The sequence below is a fragment of the Haliotis rubra genome, unplaced genomic scaffold, assembly GCF_003918875.1.
Source record: "Haliotis rubra isolate DU_JTF1 unplaced genomic scaffold, ASM391887v1 Scf266, whole genome shotgun sequence".
Classification (NCBI taxonomy): Eukaryota; Metazoa; Mollusca; class Gastropoda; order Lepetellida; family Haliotidae; genus Haliotis; species Haliotis rubra.
In genome coordinates, this window is record NW_025766736.1 from 71,270 (window position 1) to 91,057 (window position 19,788).

Genomic DNA, 19,788 nt, shown 5'->3' on the forward strand with positions numbered 1-19,788 from the left:
GAGATATACCGTATTTACCCCTTACGGACGCTGGGTTTCCAATAGGCGCTGGAGCAAACATAAATCGAAGATTCAACAACACGTGCGTTCAGTGAGTGAATATAGTTTTACGCCGCTTTAACCACAATGCTACATCCGTCTGGTCAAGTGCACAGACACCAAGGGCAATTGTTAGAGAAACATATTTATTACAAAATGCATGGCTGTTTACTGACGATGAAGAAATACGTCTATGGTTCTTTACAGACATAGGGGTCTTGTTCCACAAAGCAATCTCAATAACAATCTTAAGACTTAACGATCATAAGTCCACCTTAGAGTATAATATAGTATACTGCATATCTTAATCATAGTACAGGACGTTCAATACAAAGCATACTGGCAAATATCACAGTGTTGAACGAATGTCTGGTTATGGAAAACCGGAAAACAGTCGCCTGTTAGATAAAATTATATAATAATGTTTCTTTACAGACATAGGGGTCCTGTTCCACAAAGTTAGCGATCTTAAGACACAATGGTCGTAAATCTATCTTAGAGGTACTGTATAAGAGTACTGTAAATGTAAATTATAGATTAGGACTTGCGATACAAAATACACTGGAAACCATCACACTGTGGAACGAGCATCTGGCCATGGTAACGTCCCGAAAAACATCATTCGACTATAAGATCAAATACGGTAATTACCCCACCCTTTACTGTCACCTAGTAATGAGAGTTAAACTATAATACTGTCCTGTAACAGTTCCAGGATATGGGCGGATCAAAAGACCTTGGTTGATGCCGAGCGCACGTATGTTACTGCTATCGCCATGTTAGACGATTGGAGTCTGTCTACGACAATGGTAAGTCAGTTTTAGAGAATATCAGTTACGCAACGGCTTCGAGTTCGGCAGCTACGCTACGACTATAGTAAGTCTGTCTTAGGGTATAGTAGTTAGGCAACGATTATCATAAGTCGATGGCTTACAGAAAAATGCTTGCGATATAGCGCAAAAATAGCTGTGTGGAAGGACATGCTATTTTAATGTGTGCAAAAACACCAATCGCCTATTAGAGGAAAAACGGTAATATATTTACCCTTACTGACGCCTACTTATAAATGCTGGTTAAGTACTGTCCAGTAACGGTTCCAGCATATGGGCAGGCAACCTTGTCTTGATGCCTGATGCTTGTGAACACGTGGTTGGGGATTCTGCGCCATTGCTCTTGCAAGGCAGCGCCACGTTCCTGCAAATTCTGAGGTTGGTTCCTAAGACCACGAAGCCTTCTCCCAAGTGCATCCCGAACGTGCTTTATTGGATAAAGGTCAGGGGACCTCGATGGCCAGTCCATGACGTTGATTCCAGCGTTTTGAAGGAAATTTCGTGTCAACATCGCGGTATGCGGCCGAGCATTATCATGCTGGAACTGTAGACCTGGGCCATGAGCCGCCATGAAAGGAACGAGTTCAGGGGTGAGCACCTGGTCGCGGTAAGCAGCAGCTGTGAGGTTTCCACAGATGACCAGAAGTCGGGAACGGTTGTTCCCACAGAAAGCACCCCACACCATGCAACTTCCGCCCCCGAATCTGTCGACTTCCTGTACACAACATTGGGCATACCGTTCACGACGTCGTCTCCAGACTCTATGCCTGCCGTCCGCGAATCTGAGGGTAAACCTGGATTCATCGCTAAAGACGACTCGATTCCAGTCTCTCTGGGTCCATCGGAGGTGACGTTGGGCCCACAGCAGACGTTGACGTTGATGAAACGGCGTCAATATTGGCCCACGATATGGACGTCGAGAATGGAGATTGGCAGCCCGCAACCGATTTCGAATGGTCTGTGAGGACAGTCGACCTCTAAACATCTCAGCCCTGGTTCGTGTAGCCGGCAGAAATCTGTCACGTAGGTCACGTAGGACGATTTGACGGTCTTCTGCTCGTGACGTCACACGTGGACGACCCGACCTTGGGCGATCAGAAGTGGTGCCAGTTTGTTGTAGACGACCTCGCAAGTCATACACAGTACGACGGCTGCATCCCATTGCTCTTGCGACGTCAATAACTGATCTTCCTGCTTGCAACATGCCAACGGCACGTTCACGTTGCACATTTGACAATCATGGCATTTCAAGTACCGTTAGAACTGTGGTTTAAAAGTGTTTTTTCAATTCTTGAGGCCAATGCAAACACGTGCATACGAAGAAAACTTCGATGCGAAGATCACGTGATCGACTGCACGTGCAAAACCTGATTTGGCACTAATGTTTTTCTAGAGTCGAAAGATAGGGATCCCATTTCGGATACATAGATGTATCATCAGAGAAAAATTATTCATTATTTTTCAAATTACATTTTGTGAAGTATCTTTTTTGACTCAGTATATTTGTGTGGTCTGCGTCGGATAAAATCGCAGTGTCAGGGTATTGATGGGTTAAAATGAGGGTGCGGGAAGAGTTGGAGATTCTGTCTGGAGTCATCAGTAGCACGGATGGTGTAAGTCTGGAGCAGACCTGGATCCCACTTCACAAAACGATCGTAGCGTTACTTGTATTTAACATAGGCTTGAGACTGACGTAACGCTACACCCGTTTCGTGAATCTGGCACCTGGAACTGTGGACTAGCTGATGGTGAGTATGGCTTTACGCCCATCAGCTGACAAGATGTTGGACAGTCTCATCAGATTCACTACACCACACATTTACGGTTACGAGTGGGAAGTGAACCGTCCTGAGCAGCAAACATATAGCTTTCTGTTTAATTTTTCAGGTCGGTCGTCTTCATCGAAGCTCCTCTCCTCTCAACACATAAACTCGGTTGCTGATGTAGTTCTGAGATCTGTGACAAGTAGAAGATTGGTAAAACACATACTGTATGCACACCATATCCATTTTACACCAAACCAGGGTGAGTGAGTGAGTTGGATGGTTTTACACCACTTTTAGCAATATTCCAGAAATATCACGGCGGGGGGACACCAGATATGAGCTTCACGTGTTATTGAGGAATCGAACCTGGATCTTCGACGTGGCAAACCAGACCTGAGCAAAAGTGAAGGAATTCTTCAGCAATATTTCATTCAGTTTCTAAGTTAACAAACTAAACTCGACGACAAGCTAATGATCCCATATACCACACATCATGGTCAGAGATGTAAACCAGGTTAGCCAAGCTTGTTGTAATCCTTGTAGTTCGTTGAGTTATGAATTATATAAATTATTACCATAATAAATGATTATCATAACAATGACATGATGATGTATATATTGCGCTATTCCCACTCTAAACAGATGGATACAACTCACATAGACGTGAAACAATTTTATGTTCAATCTGCTGTTATTCATTCTTACAGCGTCATGTGTAAACTACAGATGACCTGCGAGATCTGACTTATAACATGAGCCCAATTGTGGTACTGCATAAAATAACCACGTATCATTGCGGTTGTCAGCCAGCGTTCGAAAACGGTTTTGCTGAAGTAAACAAATGTTACGTGTTTTTTTCATGTATCTATGTTTATTTTGCCAGTCAGGGTCGCTTGCCGTATTATCGTATATTAATGCCTATAGTCTGGAAACACAATGTTTTGTTTCAGCTGGCAGCCATGGATTTTAACTCCAATTAATCAGTGACGATGTTACAAGTATGCATCAGCTGTGTCATTATTTAGACTGTTAAAAAAACACACGCCGGAATGTTGATTTGAAGGAAACGATATTAAATACCCTGATTCTGTCAACCAGTAGCAGAATCACTCTTGTTACCAGAAAAAAACACATGCATACAGGGGAAAAGGGAAAACAATGAATGATGGCATAATATATTTTGTTGTGTTTCACCAGATTAGGCCCGTGGTAGTAACGATGGTGAATATCAGGATCAGTTGGTGTTAAGGATGACTGGTACTTTGATAGGCAAGCGAACCTTCAAATGGACTACGACTAAGATGATAATTAAACCATCTTCCCAATTTCTTCCAGAGTACAGGAAGTATGAAATGCAGCAAGACGTCATAATATAGCTGTGGTATCGCGGGGTCTGGGTAAATACCATAAATCCCCCGTACAATTACACGCCAATATGAAATTCTGACAGTGGCGCTATCCCAGATTCACGCTTCAGAATCATGCATGTGTATCTTCCAAATAACACATCAATTCAACACAGGGCTATCGGACTACTGAAAAGCAGTAAAAACGTGGCCATACATATTGAAACAGACTTCCTCAAGTCTCTAAGGTAAAAAATAATAGTTTAAATGTTAATCTCTAAAAAATGATAAATAACAGACTGGGGTCTTTAGACTGTCCTCTTATCTAGACTTGCCTCTCCAAAGGATAGAATTACCAGAATCCATGGGCTCAGCATTCAGTACAGCCATGGAGCAAAGATGGTATTGAAACTAAAACCCGTTAAACGATATGCCTCAAGAGAGAGATTTCCAAATGTTAGCAGCAAAGAAAATATCATTTAGTCTTGTCCGACGATTTCCAAAGCAAGCATTTTTCAAACAATATGGCACATCAGCTTCAGCTTCGTTGAATTTCTAGGTTACCGGGCCACTCCTTCACAGTGACTGAAGAACTGGTTCGGATAGGCTCTATACATTGAAAAACTAGTGTACAGTAACTGTACCAGGTACCCTTTAAAACTATGCTTAAGTGTTAAAAGGCTTTAAGTCTTTCCGTAAGTGAGAAAACATTTGCTAAAGTAACTAAACAATAGAAAATAAAATGTAATTTCCCTTTACGTGTCAGGTACACAATACAATTCCGTGCAGGAATGTGTGCTTAATGATAAAAGAGCAACGCAAATGGGATAAGCATCAAATGAACGTCTGTAAGTTCATTCTTATGTATTCTCTTATACGTGTAATGCTTTAAACACATAGCCGTAAAGTAAGATATGTGAAGGTGCTGATATCTGTTGATTTTTCATTCCGAAACTAATTAAGGGGAAATAGAAGAGTGGATTGTATATGAATAAAGATGTTAAGCTGTACTTATACATGAGGCCACACACACCATTGGTAGAGCACTGAGGTGGTGTGTTTGTTGTCTATCGTTTCCCGAGGGACACATTTTCCCAGATGCAAATATAATATCTGGGTATTGTGTCTCATTTGCCTTTCTGTTTCTTCAAGGAAACATTCTCTCCGATACAGCATTATAACGGTATTTCCGTTATCTTGCTGATTCTTCGCGGACAATTCCCCATCGAGAAAGCTGTATAGCACGGGTTTTGTTGTGAAGCTGTTACCTCAGAGGCAACTTCTCCCTGATACAAGAAGAAAGGTCTCTCAGATAGGAGATTAAGAAATTGGGTCTGTTGCTCTGCTGTGTTCTCGGGACCAATTCTCTCTTTTCAGCACTTAGATATTGTGTCTCGTTTGCCGTTCTGTTTCCTCAGGGAAATACTACTCTTTGCCATATTGTTCATATATTGTGACATGCTGTATTCTTAGGGGCGTATTCGCCTGAATGAGGTACAAAGATACTGTGTCCCCAAGAACAACTTCTACCTGATATTGTCTTTGGAATAAGGTGTCTAGTCTTTTCGACGTATTTCCCAATGACATCCATCTGATGAAGGATTTGGGTAATGTGTCTACCTGTTCTCCTGTGTCGTCGAGGACAATTTCTTTCCGATCAACATAGGAGACTGTGATGCTTGTGCTGTTCCCTCGAGGCACCCACAAGCAGCACATCACGAGGACACATTATTCATTTGTCCTGTGCACTCCTCGGCGGGGGAACATTTCTGCAACATGAGGACACATCGTTTACTTGTTCTTGTTATTCCTGGAGAACAAGTAACCACTTTCGATTCAGCATAAGGTCGCATGATGGAGTTGTTCTGTTCATTCCACTTGGACAACTCATTACTCGCAAATCCAACATGAGAACAGATTATGTAGTCGTTCTGTTCATTAACCTGCGAGTTCTAAATATATTGGGCATGAGGACACACGGTTTAGACTCTCTGTCCATTTCTCGAGGCCAACTAACTCTTGCAATATTAGAACATATTCTTAGATCCATTCTCAGAACTTCTTTTCTCTGTTTTAGTAGACATTTCTCTAGCCGAACTAATGCTTCCCTATGGAAGATCCTCTGATGAAGTATGTGGATAATGTTTCTACTTGAACAGCCGGTATCTTTCGGACAACATGCCTCTGATGTTATATGATGATACTGTCTGCAGTCTACTCCCTGTGGACACGTGAATTCGGATGCAGAGTAAATATTACAGAACCTATTTGCACTAGACGACTACACCTATATTAAGTATCGGCTGTCGTGAAGCCTGCATGCCAAAATTAAGTACAACGTAAATACAATCCAGTCCTCCCAGGCTGCAATGATCAAATTAATTTGAGCAAATATTGAAATTGTACGCATCCAGTCCAACTTCGTTGGATGCTCAAATACGCCATAGAGATCACCTTCTGTCGCCCTACAGGAAGAAAGGTGAGGCGAAGCTACATACGGAGTTAACAAATGTCTAAATCTCCTGAATGCCAGACCGTCTTTCTCAAGTGCCTCTCTGGCTCTGTATGTAAACATTCGGATACGCAACAGTTCCAGCTCTCATCACCGATGTACATTTTTCCCCAAATACTTTCACACACTTCTACGCTGAAAATTAGCTGTTGCCTCATGCTTTGTGCTGTACGAAAGCCTAATGGCAACACTTTGGTGGTATAAATTATCTTTCTAACTAAATTCCTCAATATTCTGTTTTTTTTCACAAACTTTCGAGGTTTTTCTTTATCGATTCTAATTTTGCTATTTTTATTATTTTGTCGGCATTTTATGTTTTTACAAAACTAGAAATTTCAATTGTTTTCTTATAAGTTCATTTTTAAAGAATCATTTTTAAACAACACTCGAATTTTCGACAAAAGTATCGCAATTACGAAAAGATAATCAAAGTATTGAAGATTCCTTTTGGTTTTCAAAAGAAATTTATAATAACGAGAGAAAAACTGATAATTCGAGTGTTTGAAAAAGATGAGATAAATCTAAAAACAAACTGAAGTCAAGATAAAAAAAAAATGAAATTATGCTTAACTTACACATTCAAGGCTTCTTATGATGTTCCATCAGAACATTCATATGATTGTATTGTGTAATAATCTACTTTGTAGGTAGTTTAGTGTATTCTTCAGTCAAACGTGGGTATGTGCATTACGATTTATTCCTGAAATAAATATATTTTGTTATGTTAATGAATATGATCCTGTGACCTTCTATCCGCCTTGCTCAGTGGAATGCATAACACTTCGGCATAACACATTAATAGCAAAGGTGGAGTGAAAATTACAACCCCATTGACAATCAAGTTTATTGTTTCAGTGCAGCTCCGCCATGTAAAAACAATATTCACACCAGAGTTCAACATGCATCACCAAATCCACACCAAATAGCGTCGGCGGACCGTCTGGAAGCTGGCTGAATATTCCTCGTGTTTATTTCCACCAAATATATACAAGTAGATCTAGTTCTCACATGTTTGTGGAAATGTGTCAGACACAAGAGGCAGTTGTGACGATTTGACGTGATCGGGTTTGCTTCTGACGTCGGAAGAGCATTGTTTACTCCAATCCGATCCTTCACACTGTCGGGATGGTATGCCTTGCATCAAGAGATTAAGGTTCTGGGATCAACTGATTGTCCTGAGCCTCACAAAAGAGCAGGAACCCAGATGCAGCGTGTGGGACTTACCTCAATGAATATCACTGAAATATATTTTTGAAGCCTTACAGCTCCAAGTTATTCACACATGAAGCATGACATATGTAACATTACTTTAAACTATGAAACACACCAAAACAAATATTGAACTGATAACGGTTCAAGCAGCCTTAAGACAAACTGAATTTATACTGTGTCTCGGATGGTATTCTTTATTAAATCAATTGACAAGCAAATTTGTCTTAATCGACATCATTAGTCGCTTGCAATTAGCTGAATGGTTCTGAACCAAGTGAGAGAGTCATGCATTGCATAGTGTCACGGTTATGTCAGAGAGATTGAGCTTAACGTGGAATGAAAACCCAAAGTGATGCAGATCTCACACGATTACCACCATGATGAAACTCACACTTACGGGGAGAAATATAATCAGGGCGAACCATGATTTCGAACCCACCATCATAGGTTCCTGGCATGCCCAAGTGACGCAACTCTGTTTTCCGTATTACTGCGCGTCTGGGGCCTCCTGTTAATTACAAGCAGAAAGTCCATCCAACCCACCCTCATCTCCCACCCACGTCAAATAAGAGCATTTATACAAGTGTATCTATATCAAGTTTCCACTTCAGCTCCAACTTCAACTAATGGTTCTTACAAATGTTTTGAATGTGTTTGCAAACCTAAACAATTACATTAACTCTCTTGTTTTAGCTTGTGTATTTACATCGACTCAATGCCATATGTCATATCTCCTTATGCCATCTACCAAACTCTAACATTTCCTCGCAATCGTTGCCATTGCATAGCACCTATCTATTAATAAGTATCCGGCTTGGAAAGGTTGTACCATATGAGTCGCTGTGTTATTACACACACTCCCTGCTCTGCAACCCGCCTCCTTCATCACATGTAACTTAGCAACAGCAGTCCCCATGCAATGTAGCGGAGCATTTACCGCCCAAACACTTTCATCTCTTGATACTAGGCATACCATCCCGACAGTGTGAAGGATCGGATTGGAGTAAACGATGCTTTCCCGACGTCTAAAGCAAACCCGATAACGTCAAATCGTCACAACTGCCTCTTTTGTCTGACACTGTTCCACAAACCTGTGAGAACTAGATCTACTTGTATATATTTGGTGGAAATAAACACGAGGAATATTCAGCCAGTTCCAGACGGTGAGCCGACGCTATTTGGTATGGATTTGGTGATGCATGTTGAACTCTGATGTGAATATTGTTTTTACATGGCGGAGCTGCACTGGAACAATAAACTTTCCTGTCAATGGGGTTGTAATTTTCGCTTCACCTTTGCTATTAATGTTCACATGCAAGAACGCTCTCATCCAAGACATGTAAAACTGTTTGATGCTTTGCTGAAGTGTTATGCATCCCAACGAGCAACGCGGATAGAAGGTTACAGGATCATATTCGTTAATATAACAAAATGTATTTACATCTGGAATAAAACCAAATGCACATTTACCCACGTTTGACAGAAACATATAGTAAACTGCCTACAAAGGAGGTGCAATGATAAGATTGAACGTCCAGAGTTTTGATGGAACATCTTAAGGAGCCTTTGATATTTCAAGTTTACCCACATATGCTAAACTGCTGACAACGTAGGTTGTTAGTTTGTGCAATGATAATATGAACGTGTTGAGGGAACATCCTAAAAAGCCTTTAAAATTTCAAGTTCAACGCAATTTCGTGTTGTTTTTTCTCTTGACTACAATTTTAATGTATTTAGCATTATCTTACCTTAGTTTATCTCGTTATTTCAGATTTCTTTCAAAACACCAAGTGGAATTTTCAATATTTTCTCGTTACTTCGATTATTTTCTCGTAATTTCGATATTTTCTATAAGATTTTTAAAACTTTTACTTATGAGAAAACAATTGAAATATCTAGGCTTCTATAAACATAAAACAAGCAAAAGCTAATAAGAATATCTAAAATACAATCAAAAAGGAAAAAAACTCGGGACTTTGAGAAAAAACTTAAATATTAAGTAGTTTCTGTTCAAAATGTTTTTGCGCCATTAGGCTTTCATAAAGCAGTAAGCATGAAGCAACGGCTAATTTGCAGTGTAGAAGTGTGTGAAAGTATTTGGGGAAAAATGTACATCGGTGATGAGAGCTGGAACTGTTGTGTATCCGAATGTTTACATACAGAGCCAGAGAGGCACTTGAGAAAGACAGTCTGGCATTCAGGAGATTTAGACATTTGTTAAATCCGTATGTAGCTTCGCCTCACCTTTCTTCCTGTAGGGCGACAGAAGGTGATCTCTGTGGCAAATCTGAGCATCCAACAAAGTTGGACAGGATGCGTTCAATTTCAACATTTGCTCAAATGAATTTAATCATTGCAGCCTGGGAGGACTGGATTGAATTTACGATGTACTTATTTTTGGCATGCAGTCTTCGCGACAGCCGATACTTAATATAGGTGTACCTGCAAATAGGTTCTGTAATATTTACTCAGTATCGGAATTTACATGTCCACAGGGAACAAACTGCAGACAGTATCATCATATAACATCAGAGGCATGTTGTCCGAAAGATACCGGTTCTTCAAGTAGAAACATTTTCCTTATACTTCATCAGAGGATCTTCCATAGGGAAGCATCAGTCTAGCTTCAGAAATGTTTGCTACAGCAGAGGAAAGCTGTCCTGAGAATGGACTTAACAAAGAACATTCTTCACCATTCGAACCCTCAAGAGGTAGCCACGAATGTAACACCACTGAAACGGCGGTTTTCTGTTGGACTAGAGCTGAGAGGGGCGACCTGGAATTTCAATATGCCTCAGCAAAGGCCGTTAAATTTAAACACGACACCAAAAGGTATTCATCGTTAGGCCCATTTCTTCTCTCATCGAAAGAGTCAGAAGGGTTGTAAAATCCACCAGCGCCAAACAAATCAGCTGATTCAGTTGCAACAAGGCGTGTGAGGTTGTTAGTTCTGTTGTATACATTTATTTCATGTGGCATGATATTGTACTATGGCGTCAGCCAACCTGTTTACTTGGGACCACCCAAGTTGTTCAGAAGATGATTTCTCGCATTGAATTAAATCATCAAAGCACTGCCTCCCTACTGTAATTCTACAAATATTAAATTCAACTGTCGGGTTTTTCCGTATTTTCCCTGCACGAAACTAATACATGTCTTTGAACGATTCAAATGGAAAAAGGGGATTTTTGTGACTTCAATGACGTCACGAAACTAATCCAACACACGAAAAACTCTCTGAAGTGTTGCAGTGAAGCTGAAAAAGAACTGCTTCTCAAGTTGATTGCGTGGTATACAACCTAATGTACCTGGTGTAATCCAATTGGAAACTAGAATGAGTTCGGAGAGAGGTGGACCCTCTTCACCCGATACCGCTACTCCAAAATGTAATGGTGGTCAAACAAGTTCTGGAGTTCGGTATGGGCACATTTGTTAAATTCCTGACGCTTCCGATCCTGCTGCGGCGCTGGCTGCATTTTTGTGATAAAGGACGTATCTCGAGTTGTCATTTTGTTGTTAAGCTTGACAATCGGAATATTGCAGCTATGGGACAGCAGCCTATATAGTACTCAGCATCGACAACACGCTAGATATCAACCAACGAGCCCTACCACCCATCTAGTGGCCCAGATTTTCCCATGACCTCTTAGTATCATCGTCTTCTAGGATATGGGCATCTGGTGGAGTTCGAGTAGGTGTCAGTCTATTTCAAGGGACAGTTGGCTAAACCATGTGATGGACCACCTCTTCTTGTCGCGTAAAACACAACTTTTACAAATTTACTTGTTTTTTTATAGTTTTAGTTGTTCAGCGGTGTACAAGATCCTTCACTAAACAATAAATGCATTAACAACATTTTGGGAAAAACATGCCGTTAGAAATGCTACAGTTAAATGCACATACTCGGGAGCTTTTGCTCGCCAAAAATCATTTTGTGGGTAGTTACTTTTGTTGAAACATTCAACAAATGATCATGGCTTAGCATGTTTTCATGTCAATGTGATTAGTATGAAAAAGTACATTTCAAAAAGAGGAGTACGTGCGGTAGGAAAGACATTATTGGAATGTGAAGAAAGGCATCAGTAGGCCACAGGAACGTTATTTGTGAATGGACTGGAGTGTTTTTGTCTCCTAAGTGCATTGTATTCAATTGTGAAAGCTCCGGGCACGATTTGTAGCAATTGGATTGGAAAGAGTATATTTCCGACAATGTTGAAAATGGAGTAATTGCCAAGACGTTTATTTTAGTGTCAACAGGATGACGTTCTCCTACTCTGGCTTTACATGCATATTGTATACAACCAACGATACACACCATGGATGTTCAGGTTATGTGCCGTGCCGTGATTGTATTATAGTGGTTGGGTGGTACAGTAAATAGTGTGATCATTCAAGACACATTGCCGAAAGGTCAGTTTATAGCTTGTAGGATAGGGTCCGCATCTCCTACAGCTTCTCATAGTCTGATTCAACTGACACGGCGCACAAAATAGCAGACCAATCAAATAAAATCAAAGGGCGACAGTCTGGTATCTTACTGAAGAGAGGTGTGAGGGGGCGGAGTCGTTTCCCTAACGATGCTAAATGGTAATGATAGGTCCAGGATAATTATCATATGAGGATTACATAATTTCTTGCACAATCGAGGATGGTGTGATGGTCGATGAACTGTAACTATCACTGTTAAAAACAAAACGTGCTCAGACAGTAATTTGTTATTGCTTTTTAAAAACCCACAACTTTCTAATCTGATTTGAAGACAGTTACCATGAGTGGACAGTTACAAGTTTGAACAAAGATCAACGTCTGCTATACGTAATACGAATACAGATCCAATGCTAAAGTATTGAAATGATCCGTTAACTTGTAAAACATCAACTACCAATGTTCTTAGTTGAACATTGCTACAATACATGCAACAATCCGACGTAATAGCTGACATTGTAAAAGCCCTGAAACATTTATTGAACTACGTGTAAAAATATACTTTGGTATGAGAGGGCAAAGAAGGCTGAATCTGCTGACTCTCATCACAAGTCTGTCTGCCGTCAAATTCCTCGCATTAATATTGGGCAGCGGACCTCACAGACCCCAAGCCTCTGGCCAGCTGATGACAATTCCAAGGATTCCAGGAACTATATGTATTATGTAGTGACTTGCAATGGCTGTAGAAGCAATCACAGTATGGAGGGCAGCACGACATGTATACATGGCGTTTACAGGAACCGTTTGGCATTAATTATCTTCTTAACACATTTGTTACAGTTTAGCACCAACAATTCCATTCTAGTGCATGCTTGTGCTACTTTCATAGAGGTTGCTACACGTAGTTGTAATATGTTGCTTTCTGATCAGTATTCGACTGTTTGTTTACGTTTTGATGAAGGTGGTTACACGTAGTTCATCTTTTGTTACATATTCAAAATAACTGCTGAACCTAATATTTTACATGTGTTAAATCAAAGAAAGTTAATAATTGGTCTGCTGTAACCCTTACCACTGTTCAGACTGCTACTTCGTCACTGCCTACTCACCCTCTCTCCTCGCAGTCTTGGATCTGCCACCCTGTTCTCTGTTGCGACCACTGAGCCGTCCATCCCTCTTCTCATCTCAAACACAGAGTTGTCTACCCTCTTTCCTCTTCAAGAGTATTGAGGAGAGAGGAGAGATACTCCTAACATTCATCACTCCTATCTAATATTCATACTATATTGAATTCACCACCCTCTCATCACTTACATTGAGTTACTACCCTCCTCCTCTCATCATTACACTGAGCTACCAGTCCTTTCTCCTAACTGATTTGCTACTACCCCGCTTCCAAAGTTTCTGCACTGAGCAACCGCTGTGAGTAGTTGGATTTAGCACTATATAAATTTCCAGTATTAGTATTACTATTACCGACCTCATCCCGTCATCCCTTGAGTGATGCTCTTTGCCCGAATAAATAATTCAGATAATGATTGACCTAGATAAACTTCGACTTTACACCTGCCTAAAGCATCAATTTCTGGGGTTATGGATTGCTAATCTTGACAGGTTAATTCCAGGTTTATCTTTACCACAGAGATGCTATCGTTGTGATGTTGTTTTCAGAAATACACGGAAGCAGAATAACCTTCAGCACAAACAACAGTGAACCGGTTATGCAGTCGTGAAGGTCGATAACGGTACCCAGTCTCTGTGTATGTAACCCCACATCTAATCCTTCATTTCCTTTGCATAATTAAATGTCAGCAGCACAAGATATGCCAGTCCATGTCATTTCATCAGAAAACAAATCTCGCTTCATGTCATAAATCACTTCATGATCTATTTTAACATCCCGAAGCGTCGGGATCAGCTTGGATAAGTTCAAATGAAATTCCAGATTGGCTTGTGTGCCCATCTCCAAGTACGTGTAATTAAAGAAATATGTTGATGGGCGTTCCATGCCAACATGAAGTGTGAACGTGGATAGAACGTGTTCGGCTCATTTAGACATCACGTTACCTGCATCTGATGAGGCAACGTAGGTGCAGTTTGATTAAAATATCTTTGGTAATGGAAATATAATTCGAAGCACCTTTATCAAAAGACATATGGGCTGTTTTCGTTGAGAGGCATATGGGCTGTGCTTCATCTTTATGGTGCGTTAAAGCGACCATTTAGAGATGCGAAACTCGCAGGGAATCCGATACACAAAATGCCTCTGCTATATTTAACAATCACCGGAGGCTATATTTTCTGCTAAGTGTACATAGTACTAGCATCGATGACCGCCTATGGACAGTCGTAAGTCCATGGTAAACTGCATAGTTAAGACAGCTCGTAACGTTACCAATGCTTTGTGGATCGGAATCCTGCAACCACAACATATGTTAAGTTTTAATGAGATCGCAAAGATCTTCCAATTCATCATTGAGTCATAGTGAATTATGTGTTTTACGCCGCACTAAGCAATAAGTCACATCAGTGTACTATGTGTAGAATTGTTGCCCTTAGAGGTGCTGGGAAACCTTAGTTCGTTGGTTTGAATCCTACATTTTATCTGATTATGCGTTCCAGATTTGTCAACATCATACTCGTACTTATGGTTTCATCAAAATGGTAAATGTCTGGAACCATCAACACTCGGGGCGTTCCACTCACGCCGAGCTGACACTCAGTGATGCAACTGATATACTTCAGCACAGCGTCGAACCAAACTCACTCAACTACCGCTACATTGAGCGAGGTACAACCACTATGGCATTGACACCTGCTGTGCGGGAACATCTACCTCACAACGAGGTGAAGACTACGCTAAATAATTAGATTCGAACCTTTAGAAGCCACCGATCCAGATATGTAGATAACAACGAGAACGTAGTTTTTCTGTTGTGAAAAGATAAGTTTAGATAGCAAGGTAAACACCTCGCAAACCCGCGAACCTTGTCTAAATGCTGGTGGGCTGTGATGGAACTGAGAGTAAACTGTCTTGGCACAAAGTCATTTCAATGCCATGTTTCTGTCTTGTGTTCTGTGTATGTCTTACATTTCAAACAAAACAGTATGTGTTGCAGTTAATTAATCCGGCTTATACTACCTGCAGTATGTTCTGCAAATACATTATCAACAATACAAACAATAACAACAATAATATACATGAATGAGGACAACGGCGATGACGATGATGATGATGACGGCGACGGCCACGATGATCTTGGTTAGATACAAATCTAATATAACTGAAACCCAGCTCTCGCACTCTCTTCACGACAGCCTGCTGAGCTTCTTGATTCTGCTCCAAAGAGCACATCTATCGTGTTCCACCAAACACATGGATCCTGCTCCATGACGCTCATGGATCCTGCTCCAAAGAACACCCGGACCCTGCTCCATACGACACCTGGATCCTGTTCCATAAAGCACCCGGACCCTGCTCCAGAAAGATCATGGATCCTTATACAAAGCGTTCCTGGATCCTGCTAAAACCGCGCATAAATCATGTTCCACAAAGCTCCTGGATCTTGCCCTAGTAAACACCTGCATCATGCTCCACACAGCCATTTACGACTGTCGTAAGCTTATTTTATGTTATGGGAGTTACGGTAACCCGCCAAGGTCGGTCTCTGGAATGTGGAGCTGTATGTTATGCACAGGGCACATGCTACATGTTGCTTCCTCGAAGGTCTGTGTCATCTGTGCATTCAGCGGAATGTTTCACATAAATATACATGCATGTGCATGTGTAAAGGTGATATGTTGTACATCTGAGTATGTCTGTGTGTCTTCATACACGTGTACGTGTATTTACTCACCGCATAACGATAAGGTGGATTTCCGCTCTATGCCTGCAATATGATTGTAGGTGTCGAACATGATTCAGAATAGGCCCAATTAGATATACTGGAACGAAACAACACGAGGTAGTTCAGAGTCTGTGACCTGGCTCCTTGCATAGCTAAATGCTGCTGCTTGTCACTGATCTGGATGGTCGATAATCTTTGGAATAGTCACAGGACTACATATAATATTGCTATTAGCGGCGTGAAACAACAAGCATACTACCCAAATACCCTCGACGTCAAATGCTAAGAGAACTATGTTATACTGTGGTAGCGAGTCAGTAAACAGTCGCATTGACATTGCTTCAGCTAAACTGCATCGAGCATTTCATATCGGCCATTTGCATCTTGAATACTTTCAAATACATCGGAAATTTCAGCAATTGGGGTTATACACCGATACAGTATTTACAAGTCATATACTGCTCTCTAGTACTTGCCTAGTACTCTTGTAACCAAACATATGTGAAACAAACATGGCGTCACTGTGGAATGTAATGACGTCATCAGGCAATGATTTGCGCAAACGATTCTATGACGACCGCCTGTTACACAATGGAACGGGGAACGAAGCTAAAGTGTTTCTACTAAACGTTAACGAAAAATGGTAGTAGCATGATCAATATACTTGTCAAGTCTCCCGTCGAATATGTGTATGTATGTAAACCAATCAGAATTAACGGATTAAAAAAATGCCTTGGTATCTGTTACAAACAATAAGCTCTATTATTACTCCCAAATACCGTGCTCCATACTGGATTAGGTATCTATTACTGAAATCTGATTATACTGGTCGATGCGTACACATTCAAGCTTCAGATCCGTGTAAAGTTAAGCCTAATGGCTTCAGCGTATGGCTTTCATCCTTGCTGTAGCAAGGATGTATGTATGTATGTATTGCTGTATGTGATATATACCTGCAACACAGCAGAACAAACCTTCATTCACATGTTCAGAGAAGAATGGGCTTCGGAACCTACAATGCTGTTACATTGTCAGAAATGATCGCATCGAAGTGATGGAAACGGTTTAATCATAATAATGTTTAGGGACTGGTTTGTACGGTTTAATCATAATAATTTTGAGGGACTGGATTGTACTGTCATCTGAGATGCGGCACAGTTGCGCCCCTTAGTTGTTCTGGGATCAGCTGATCAGATGACGGTACAATCCAGTCCCTATAAATTATAATGATAAAATAAAAACTGAAGATAACATCCTAGGTATTTAGTGACACACTTGTAGCATAAGTCTTTATATCTTCGTTGATCAATGCTTAATTTGACTTTTTCCCCTATATGTTTGATGATATGTATATTTATTTTTTAGGTGAGCGCATTTGCCACTAATGAGCTAGGATTCGGGAATTTATCTACCCTCTGATATAGCTCTTCCAATATATATCTTGACAAGGTGACTTTGCCACGAAGGGCTTTTTCACCGCCATCAATTATCATGTATCAAAGCAGATGTTCGTCTACGCCAAGATAAAACATGCCTGTTATAGGGCTTATTCCTGATAGCACTGCCGTGTTAGTTTGTTGAACCATTTGTCCTCATCCACGTGTAGCCGGCTTAAATGAACTGGTCCACCATTGTGTAGTGAAGTCAAGGACTCCAGCTTGCGGACATATACCGTATTTACCATCATAGACACTGTGTCTCTAAAAGGCACTGGATCAAGCATAAATCGAAGAATCAAAGCATAGTCTCCACAGCCGGTCCGGTCAGTGAAAGAGTATGTTTTTACGCCGCTTTATCCACGTCTGGTCAAGAGTACAGACACCAAGGGCAGGGTTTAGTAAAACAACATATGAATTATATAACAGATGGTTACTAATTGACGATGAAGAAATACGCATATGGTTCTTTACAGATATAGGGGTCCTGTTCAACAAAGTGATCTAAAAAATGAAGCATACAACTTCATGGATGACAACTTCTTGTCTGCTTCTATTACCGTAAGTCCATGTTAGATTATTGGAGGCCGGCCTCGACAATCGTAAGTCGACGTTATAGTATAGGATTTACGCTACGGCAGTCGTAGGTCTATGATAGAGTTTGGGAGTTAACATACGTACGACTATCGTAAGTCCATGTTCGCGAATGGGAGAAATGCTGCAACTATCGTACGTCTTTATTAGAAAATGAAAGTTACGCTACGACTATAATAGGTCTATCTTCGAGTATGGGGGATAAGCTACGACTACCGTAAAAAAGTCTGTTTTAGAGTATAGAAGTTATAGGCAACGATTTTCAAAACTCAGCATTACAGTATGGCTCGTTAGCTACGACTATAGTAAGTCTGCCATGGAGTATAGGAGGTCGGCCAAGTATATAATATAGGAGTACTGTTAATCAGTGTTATAGAACAATACTTACGATACAGCGCAAAAACCGCTAAAACTTGGTAAAAACCCTAGTGGCCTATTAGAGGATATACGGTAATATATTTACCTCACTGACACCTACTTATACACGAGTAGTGTCCAGTAACAGTTCCAGCATATGGGCAGGCAACCTGGACTAGCTCAAATGACCTTGGTTGATGGCGAGCGAGCGTACAGCGAATCTTTACGATGCATATCAACACAGCCGAGTAACTGCTTCCATTATAAGAAGACGTGTTATGATGGGCAAAGATACACAGCATGGGCCCTGGATAGTATGGAAGTGATTACCTGGCAGATAATTAACTAAGCCGAAAGCAATGTACAACGTTGTACCTACAAAGTGGGGAGGTATCACCTTACGTACGTTAAAGTCACTGTTTTGTAACCTGAATTGCCAACACACGTCATGGATGTTGACGTTAGGACATATTTGTGTGGTCTGCGTCGGATAAAATCGTTGTGTCAGGGTATTGATGGGTTAAAATGAGGGTGCAGGAAGAGTTGGAAATTCTGGCTGGAGTCATCAGTAGCGCAGATGGTGTAAGTATGAACCCTGGGTCCTGTTTCACAAACGATCGTTAAGTTACTTTTGTTTTAACAAAGACTTGAGTCAGTCGCAGTGCTACGCTCGTTTTGTGAATCGGCACCCTGGAACTGTGGACTGTGATGGTGTTAGATTAGATGGACGACATCCGAACGCTCAGCGCTTGGTTGAGTTGAAATGGATTTATAAGTTGTCACTTTGAAATTTGAAAGTTAAGATCGATCGAAGATTGCTTTATGGAATAGGTTGAAAGTCACGCCTATGTGAGTGAATGAGTGAGTGGAGGACGGATGGGGATGAGGATGGAAATTGGGGGGGGGGGACCCATTTTCATCACTTCGAATCAATCGTTTCTGTCAAAATTACAACATTGTAGGTTCCAAAATATACTCATGCCAATAATGGTTGTCACCCCCTCCCATCCCAACCCCTCACACACCTCACACACCACCCCACACCCCCTCTCCAATTAAAAAAATTGAAGGGGGTGACAACCATTATTGGCATGAGTATATATCCAAAGACAACTATTATCGTCCATTCTTCTCTGAATATGTGAATAAAGATTTGTTCCTGAGTATTGAAACTATATCACATCTGGCTACAGCAAGGATGAAAACCATAAGACTTAACTTAACACGGATCTGAAGCTCAAACCTTACGCATCGACGCATTACTTTTACTAATTTGATTTTCAGTAATAGAAACCTAATCCAGTATAGAACACGGTGTTTGGGAGTAATAAATCGAGCTTACTTTTGTACTATCTACCAAAGCATTTTGTTAATCCGTAATTCTGATTGGTTCACACGCGTACACATATTCGGCTGGCGACAT

At 40.8% G+C, this 19,788-nt stretch overlaps 1 protein-coding gene across 1 annotated transcript in view; it reads right to left on the bottom strand.

Moving 5' to 3' along the window:
• Positions 1-13,367, bottom strand: part of LOC124280372 (thiol S-methyltransferase METTL7B-like) — a 47,530-nt gene extending 34,163 nt beyond the window's left edge. The window contains exon 1 of the mRNA XM_046716280.1: positions 13,240-13,367. Coding sequence (XP_046572236.1) covers positions 13,240-13,314 — 75 coding nt within the window. The 5' untranslated portion in view covers positions 13,315-13,367. The remainder of the gene's footprint in view (positions 1-13,239) is intronic.
• Between the last annotated feature and the right edge of the window lie 6,421 nt (positions 13,368-19,788).